The sequence below is a fragment of the Bubalus kerabau genome, chromosome 4, assembly GCF_029407905.1.
Source record: "Bubalus kerabau isolate K-KA32 ecotype Philippines breed swamp buffalo chromosome 4, PCC_UOA_SB_1v2, whole genome shotgun sequence".
In the NCBI taxonomy this organism is placed as follows: Eukaryota; Metazoa; Chordata; class Mammalia; order Artiodactyla; family Bovidae; genus Bubalus; species Bubalus kerabau.
The window spans coordinates 126,574,275-126,583,324 of record NC_073627.1 but is presented as its reverse complement, the minus strand read 5'-3'; the positions used below and the strand labels follow the sequence as shown (position 1 = coordinate 126,583,324).

The 9,050-nt window shown below is 47.0% G+C and overlaps 1 protein-coding gene across 1 annotated transcript in view; it reads left to right on the top strand.

Annotated features, from left to right (window-relative positions):
- Nucleotides 1–8,684, top strand: part of HINT2 (histidine triad nucleotide binding protein 2) — a 283,598-nt gene extending 274,914 nt beyond the window's left edge. Inside the window, exons 2-6 of the mRNA XM_055578520.1 lie at nucleotides 6,529–6,624; nucleotides 7,859–7,999; nucleotides 8,097–8,201; nucleotides 8,307–8,379; nucleotides 8,499–8,684. Of these exons, the coding sequence (XP_055434495.1) occupies nucleotides 6,544–6,624; nucleotides 7,859–7,999; nucleotides 8,097–8,201; nucleotides 8,307–8,379; nucleotides 8,499–8,590 (492 nt within the window). The 5' untranslated portion in view covers nucleotides 6,529–6,543 and the 3' untranslated portion in view covers nucleotides 8,591–8,684. The remainder of the gene's footprint in view (nucleotides 1–6,528; nucleotides 6,625–7,858; nucleotides 8,000–8,096; nucleotides 8,202–8,306; nucleotides 8,380–8,498) is intronic.
- The last annotated feature ends 366 nt before the right edge of the window (nucleotides 8,685–9,050 follow it).

Here is a 9,050-nt window from a genome sequence, read left to right as displayed (position 1 = left end):
AAAGAGCAGGGAATAAGTCAGACAATATCTACAGGGGGATGTGGAATCAAGAAAGCAATTTTTAGTTAGGAAAAAAGCATTCTTTTTAGTTAGGAGAGACCAGTAGAGAAAAAGACCTTGAAGGATACAGTAGAAAAAGAGAAATGCCTAGGGAAGCCAGATCCCAAAGACAGAAGGAGAGGATGAGGTAAAGGCAGAGGTGAAGGGATTCAGTCTGGACAGGAGAAACACCACTTCCTGGGACCAGGAAGAAGAAAGAAAGAATGGGGCCCTCACTGAGTTGCAGGGAGTAGAATTCTGTGGAAGTTCCCCTGTGAACGTAGGAGACAAGGTCAGTTTCTGGTGGGGGAGGAAGGGGATAAGAGTTGGGGGTGGGTGGGTAGGAGACAGGAAGAGGGATAAAGGCTTGGGAAGGTTAATGAAAGGAACTGGAGAAAACCCTGATGGGTGGGTAATTGAGGATTCAGGTATAGTTGAAAGCTGGAACCAAGTCAGAGGAGCAGAGAAGCAAAATATTTAGATTAATGGGTGGTGATGGGAAGAGTGTCAGGGAGGAAGAAAATAAGCCAAAAGAAGGCTTGAGGATGTGGAGGGAGCTGACCACACAAATAAGAAAAAAAAGTAAAGCCAAGATGCAATCAACAGATTTTTTTAAAAAAGGAACAGAAGTCTCTAATGAGGCCCAGTAGCAGATGCAGTGGTAGGGATCAAAGTACAGGAGACAGTGGCCAGAACCCACAGAGTGTTGCAGCTTTCAGAGAGCAGCTACAAGTGATCACAAGCACCTGGAGCAGAGAATCCAGGAGCCAGGGGCCAGAATGGGTGAATGTGTGGGAGTGACTAGGAAGCCCATACATGATTCTAATGGAGAATAGCAGGTTCTGACAGTAATGGGCTCTATGATCTTAGGCCAGTCACTTTCCCTCCCAGAGCCTCTGTTTCTAGGTCTATAAAATAGGATGACCTATGTGCTACCTGTGTCTTTAAGAACCCAAAGAAATAACCAGTTTCAAAGTGTTTTGTACTCACCTACCAGTCCTGGATGGTTTCCTCTTCCTACATCCCAGCACCTCTTATCTCTTGCCCTTCTCCACAGGCACACAGACTACTGTAGCCTCCAGGGCACAGAAAAGGCCAATGTACATTTCCACGTTTAATGAGGTCATCTATTCTTCCAAGGAAAGGAATGCAACTTTGACTGCTAGAACTCCTGGGGGGAACCCCAGGGTCAAATGTCTGCCTTCAGAAGCAGAAAAGACTCTCTAATATGGCTATTCAAAAGAAATCATTACTATGTCCAGAAGTAGAATTCCTTATTACTGGTTATTATGGAATTAGCACCACGATGACCATTAACTAAAATCAATTCAAATAGCAGTCAACAATAAAAGAATGGTAAACTCATTTAACGGAGAAGGCAATGGCACCCCACTCCAGTACTCTTGCCTAGAAAGTCCCATGGGCGGAGGAGCCTGGTAGGGTGCAGTCCATGGGGTCGCAAAGAGTCAGACATGACTGAGCGACTTCACTTTCACTTTTCACTTTCATGCATTGGAGAAGGAAATTGCAACCCACTCCAGTGTTCTTGCCTGGAGAATCCCAGGGACGGGGAGCCTGGTAGGCTGCCGTCTATGGGGTCGCACAGAGTCGGACATGACTGAAGCGACTTAGCAGCGGCAACAAACTCATTTAAACTCATAAACTGTGATAAACTCATTTAAAGAAGTATTAATATTATGCAGCCATTACAAAATATTTATATAGACTATGTAATACTATGGGAAATTGTGAAAAGGATAAGAAATGGTAATAAGAATGTAATATGTAATACATATGTATTATATATTATGTAAAAGGAAATGAAAGAAAATACCAAATGTTATCCATTCCACGAATATTTCTTGAGTGTCTATATATGTCAGGTCACATGCTTTAAAACAAAAAAGACACAGTGGTGACTTTTGCCCTGTATTAAATATCAGACTAAAATTTATCTGGTTTGAGTATATTAGAGTATATTAACATTTTGTGATCACATGTTTCTGATGTCAAAAAATATATATTCCAGCAGAACAAAATATACTTCTAACCTAGCCATAAGGCATTTTCCCTCTTCCTTCAAACCCGCCTGACTCACTGAAAATGTCAGGCATGGAGCTTACCGTTCAGTTCAGTTCAGTCGCTCAGTCGTGTCTGACTCTTTGCGACCCCATGAATCGCAGCACACCAGGCCTCCCTGTCCATCACCAACTCCCGGAGTTCACTCAGACTCATGTCCATCGAGTCAATGATGCCATCCAGCCATCTCATCCTCTGTCGTCCCCTTTTCCTCCTGTCCCCAATCCCTCCCAGCATCAGGGTCTTTTCCAATGAGTCAACTCTTTGCATGAGGTGGCCAAAGTACTGGAGTTTCAGCTTTAGCATCTCAGTCCTTCCAATGAACACCCAGGACCGATCTCCTTTAGAATGGACTGGTTGGATCTCCTTGCAGTCCAAGGGACTCTCAAGAGTCTTCTCCAACACCACAGTTCAAAAGCACCAATTCTTCGGCGCTCAGCCTTCTTCACAGCCCAACTCTCACATCCATACATGACCACTGGAAAAACCATAGCCTTGACTAGATGGACCTTTGTTGGCAAAGTAATGTCTCTGCTTTTCAATATGCTATCTAGGTTGGTCATAACCTTCCTTCCAAGGAGTAAGCGTCTTTTAATTTCATGGCTGCAATCACCATCTGCAGTGATTTTGGAGCCCCAAAAAATAAAGTCTGACACTGTTTCCACTGTTTCCCCATCTATTTCCCAGGAAGTGATGGGACCAGATGCCATGATCTTCGTTTTATGAGTGTTGAGCTTTAAGCCAACTTTTTCACTCTCCTCTTTCACTTTCATCAAGAGGCTTTTTAGTTCCTCTTCACTTTCTGCCATAAGGGTGGTGTCATCTGCATATCTGAGGTTATTGAGATTTCTCCCGGCAATCTTGATTCCAGCTTGTGCTTCTTCCAGTCCAGTGTTTCTCATGATGTACTCTGCATATAAGTTAAATTAGCACAGTGACAATATACAGCCTTGACATACTCCTTTTCCTATTTGGAACCAGTCTCTTGTTCCATGTCCAGTTCTAACTGTTGCTTCCTGACCTGCATATAGGTTTCTCAAGAGGCAGGTCAGGTGGTCTGGTATTCCCAGCTCTTTCAGAATTTTCCAGTTTATTGTGATCCACACAGACAAAGGCTTTGGCATAGTCAATAAAGCAGAAATAGATGTTTTTCTGGAACTCTCTTGCTTTTTCCATGGTCCAGAGGATGTTGGCAATTTGATCTCTGGTTCCTCTGCCTTTTCTAAAACCAGCTTGAATATCTGGAAGTTCACATTTCACATATTGCTGAAGCCTGGCTTGGAGAATTTTGAGCATTACTTTGCTAGTGTGTGAGATGAGTGCAATTGTGTAGTAGTTTGAGCATTCTTTGGCATTGCCTTTCTTTGGGATTGGAATGAAAACTGACCTTTCCCAATCCTGTGGCCACTGCTGAGTTTTCCAAATTTGCTGGCATATTGAGTGCAGCACTTTCACAGCATCATCTTTCAGGATTTGAAATAGCTCAACTGGAATCCCATCACCTCCACTAGCTTTGTTCATAGTGATGCTTTCTAAAGGCCCACTTGACTTCACATTCCAGAATGTCTGGCTCTAGTCCAGTGATCATACCATCATGATTATCTGGGTTGTGAAGATCTTTTTTGTATAGTTCTTCTGTGTATTCTTGCCACTTCTTCTTAATATCTTCTGCTTCTGTTAGGTCCATACCATTTCTGTCCTTTATTGTGCCCATGTTTGCATGAAATGTTCCCTTGGTATCTCTAATTTTCTTGAAGAGATCTCTAGTCTTTCCCATTCTGTTGTTTTCCTCTATCTCTTTGCATTAGTTGCTGAGGAAGGCTTTCTTATCTCTTCTTGCTATTCTTTGGAACTCTGCATTCAGATGCTTATATCTTTCCTTTTCTTCTTTGCTTTTCGCTTCCCTTCTTTTCACAGCTATTTGTAAGGCCTCCCCAGACAGCCATTTTGCTTTTTTGCATTTCTTTTCCATGGGGATGGTCTTGATCCCTATCTCCTGTACAATGGCACAAACCTCATTCCATAGTTCATCAGGCACTCTATATATCAGATCTAGCCCCTTAAATCTATTTCTCACTTCCACTGTATAATCATAAGGGATTTGATTTAGGTCATACCTGAATGGTCTAGTGGTTTTCCCTCCTTTCTTCAATTTAAGTCTGAATTTGGCAATAAGGAGTTCATGATCTGAGCCACAGTCAGCTCCTGGTCTTGTTTTTGCTGACTGTCTAGAGCCTCTCCATCTTTGGCTGCAAAGAATATAGTCAATCTGATTTCGGTGTTGACCATCTGGTGATGTCCATGTGTAGAGTCTTCTCTTGTGTTGTTGGAAGAGGGTGTTTGCTATGACCAGTGCATTTTCTTGTCAAAACTCTTTGCCCTGCTTCATTCCGTATTCCAAGGCCAAATTTGCCTGTTACTCCAGGTGTTTCCTGACTTCCTACTTTTGCATTCCAGTCCCCTATAATGAAAAGGACATCTTTTTGGGGTGTTAGTTCTAAAAGGTCTTGTAGGTCCTCATAGAACCGTTCAACTTCAGCTTCTTCAGCGTCACTGGTTGGGGCATAGACTTGGATTATTGTGATATTGAATGGTTTGCCTTGGAAATGAACAGAGATCATTCTGTTGTTTTTGAGATTGCATCCAAGTACTGCATTTCAGACTCTTTTTTTGACCATGATGGCTACTCCATTTCTTCTGAGGGATTCCTGCCCGCAGTAGTAGATATAATGGTCATCTGAGTTAAATTCACCCATTCCAGTCCATTTCAGTTCGCTGATTCCTAGAATGTCAACGTTCACTCTTGCCATCTCCTGTTTGACTACTTCCAATTTGCCTTGAATCATGGACCTGACATTCCAGGTTCCTATGCAACATTTCTCTTTACAGCATTGGACCTTGCTTCTATCACCAGTCACATCCACAACTGGGTATTGTTTTTGCTTTGGCTCCATCCCTTCATTCTTTCTGGAGTTATTTTGCCATTGATCTCCAGTAGCATATTGGGCACCTACTGACCTGGGGAGTTTCTCTTTCAGTATCCTATTATTTTGCCTTTTCATACTGTTCATGGGCTTTTCAAGGCAAGAATCCTGAAGTGGTTTGCCATTCCCTTCTCCAGTGGACCACATTCTGTCAGGATGTGGACCACTTATTCTGAACAGGAAAGGACATTGGACACATACTCCTTTGCTTATTAGTCGTGCAACAAAGTCGTGCAACAGGACACTCCTGCCCCTCCCGTTAAAAAAATAAAGAAAGAAAGAAAGAAAAATGCAAAACCGCCCTGAAAACAAACTGCAGAACTTTTAGTCTTGGAATGAACAAGCACATAAACTAAGGAGGAATTGCCCTCAGACGAGTAAGTAAACACCTTTGAAATGGTCAAGGGGCTGAAACTGTTTGTGGAGGAAATTCTGGGTAATTATCCCACCAGTTAAAAAAAGATCACGTCCCTACATACGAACCTGGAATGTCAGGTCCATAAATCAAGGCAAATTGGAAGTAGTCAAACAGGAGATGGCAAGAGTGAACGTCGACATTCTAGGAATCAGCGAACTAAAATGTCTACAATGCGGGAGACCTGGGTTCGATCCCTGGGTCAGTAAGATCCCCTGGAGAAGGAAACGGCAAATCCACTCCAGTACTAGTGCCTGGAAAATCCCATGGACAGAGGAGCCTGGTAGGCTATAGTCCATGGGGTCACAATGAGTTGGACACGACTTAGTGATTTCACTTTCTTTTCTTTCACGTCCCTATTCACTTTCAGCCCTATCCGCCGGGCGTCCCCCACCCGCTTCTTTCCCCGGTATTCCTGCGGTCTGGAACTTCCGTACTAGTGTCCGGGAGCCAATAAGCACCAAGTGGCCACCTCTCCAAACCCCGCCCTCCTACTGGCCAATGAGCTTCTGCGCGGCAGGTGACGGAGCACCGCCCCCTTCCTCTCAGCCCACCAATAGGGGCCCTACCCGACTAGGCGGTGTCAATAAGGTGAAAGCCCCACTACTCGCGAGCCGCAGCCTAAGATGGGCCGACTTTGTGTTGAGAGCCAATTGGAAAATCCCACCTCCAGGTGGCTCAGTCCTTCCAATAGAGTGAGAAACTATCTCACAGCGAAAACTAGTGAGGGGACCCAATGGTATAGGAACTTTCACTCTGACTAGAGGACGAAGCCAATGGAGTAAAAAATTCACCCTCGAGTTGGCACAAGAAGCCAATGGGATGAAAAGATTCCGCAACGACTGTGGTGGCGGAGCCAGTGGAGTGCCGGGCCCAGGAACGCTACCCAATGGGATGACGGAGTTCGCTTCCGGCCTCGGCCAGAGCCAATAGCAGTCGCTCGCCGGCTCCCCGCCGCCCCACCTCAGCAGGCTGCAGAACTCAAGTTGCTGGCCCAGGTGGGAGGTTCCCGCGGCCGAGGGAAAGATGGCAGCGGCAGTGGTGCTGGCCGCCGGGCTCTGCGTGGCGCGTCGGGCGGTGGCGGTGGCAGGGCCGCGGGGGGTGCAGGTGAGAGGTGGCTATGGGGCGAGGAAGGGGTCCCGCGGGCTCTGACTCTCTCCAGGGCCGGGGGCTGCATTCCTCCTCGGCTCCCCCTCCCCCCCTCCCCCCCGGGGCTAGAGCAGCCCTAAGGCCTCGCGGGACCCGCAGCCTGAGTGCCGGGCGGGGTACGTTGCCCCTCCCGAAGCGCAGGCTCCAGGGCTCTGCGCCGAGGTCGGACTGATGGTCGAGGTGGCCTCTCTTAAAACCTCGCCGCGGGAGAAACGAGCCGGCGATGACCTATGCCGTACACAGGCCCTGGCCCCGAGGTCGACACAAGGTCACTGCACCATGTGCTGCCCTTTCCAAGCCAACCGAAGGCCTACCCCCCCCACCCCCTCCCCCCCGCAGCTCCTCAGTGCGCCCTGCAGAATTAGAGGGAGCCATTCTTCTCCCCGTTTACTAGAACGATTCAAGGAGTCAGATGCACCTCGTTCCTTTCTCTCACAGTGTGACACCTCAGACTTCAGCCCCTGGGAAACTGAGACTTACCCTCAGTTCCTGGGGCTGGGGTTGTGTGCACTCAACTCCTCCCTCTACTGATTCAGGAGACTGGAGGCAAAATTCACAGTAAGAGGGCAGGTGTGACACCCAGACGCCCTTGTGTCAAACAGGGCAGTTGTATTAAACCTCAATAAAACAAGTAAGACAGCATAAAGATCAGACAAAAAGTAATGGAAGTGGAAACATAAACAAAGAGATCCAAAGTAGTCTTAAGAGATGATACAAATCACCCCTTTATATTTGATGCTGAGAGAAGGGATTTACCTAAGGTAATTCAATAGTCCATGGGGTCGCAAAGAGTCGAACAGGACTGAGCGACTAAACACAAACACACACTACTAAACAAAAAAAAGTAGTAAAATAGGAACCAGGACGTAAGCCTCTGGGTTCTCACTTTGCACCCTTTCCCCTAAACAGGGATATGTTTCCTTAGTGCTTCAGGGGCAGCACTCAATCCCATTGCTGAGACCTGCACTGTAATACTGCCTGTTATATAACCAGGCCCAGCATTATCTGGGCCTACTCCCTGCTGCTGATACTGTGAAAGTGAGGAACTCTCTCTTTTAGTGGGAACCACTAATAGGTTCTTAGAAGGGTGAAGTTAATGGCTGTCAAGAGTCCAGTCTCTGCCAGCCCCACCTAAGTACATGAGAGAGGTATTGCCAGCTTCCTCCTTTGGGTGTGTCTGACCCACCTGCAGGTCCGAGGAGCTGCAAGTGTGACTGATGGGAATGAAGTGGCCAAGGCCCAGCAGGCAGCTCCTGGGGGAGCAGCCCCAACCATCTTCTCCCGGATCCTGGATAGAAGCCTCCCAGCTGACATCCTATATGAGGACCAGCAGGTGCGGTGCCCTTAGGACCCACCCCCCTAGGAATTTCATAAATACCATCCAGCCTGTTGAAGTAACATGGTGGCCTCTGGCCTGTCACTGCTCCCAGTGTCTCGCATTCCGGGATGTGGCCCCTCAGGCTCCTGTGCACTTTCTCGTCATTCCTAAGAAGCCCATTCCTCGGATTAGCCAGGCTGAAGAGGAAGACCAACAGGTGGGAAGGACAGGGCCAGGGTTTGGCTGGGGGAGCCCTGTATTCCTCTAGAAATTTTGCTCCCTTATAAATGAAGCAACCTGTCTCCCTCCCCTTTCCCTGTAGCTTCTTGGACACCTTCTCCTTGTGGCCAAGAAAACAGCAAAGGCTGAGGGGCTGGGTGATGGATACCGACTTGGTGAGTGATGTTTGGCCCCTGAGCCCTTCCCTCGACGTGAATTCTCATACCTGCCCCTCTGTGTGACCATTCTTTGACCTTCCCATGATCCTCACCCCCAACCCAAAACTCCATTTCAGTGATCAACGATGGCAAGCTGGGTGCACAGTCTGTGTATCACCTACACATTCACGTACTTGGGGGCCGACAGCTCCAGTGGCCTCCAGGTTGAACCTACCAAATGACCAGGGACCCCAGACCTGGATGTTTGGATGGGATGGGGGAAAACGGCACCCTGTGATGCTAATAAACTCGCTTTCCCTCAATTCTGGATCCTTGTCTTAAATATATGAAGATTGATACTACAAATAGGAAAGAAAACTGATTCAAGACTATGATCCCCCTTGACTATGGTCTGAGACACTTAAGGAAGCCCATTCTGTAAAGGAGTATTTGCCTATATATCTCTGAGCTCAAGACTCGTGGTCTACCTGGGGCAGGCTTCTAGAAAAGTAGTGGTAGGAATTCGCCTGAATGAATGGGAAGAGACTGAATCCCAAGACTTGCTCAATTCACATGCCAAGCCACATTCTAAGGGGGGTCTGTAAGGAGGACTGTCAATGTGAGGGCCTTTTACTGGAAGAGAAATAATCACACCAAAAAGAACTGGCTACCCTTTGGCTAATCCCCAT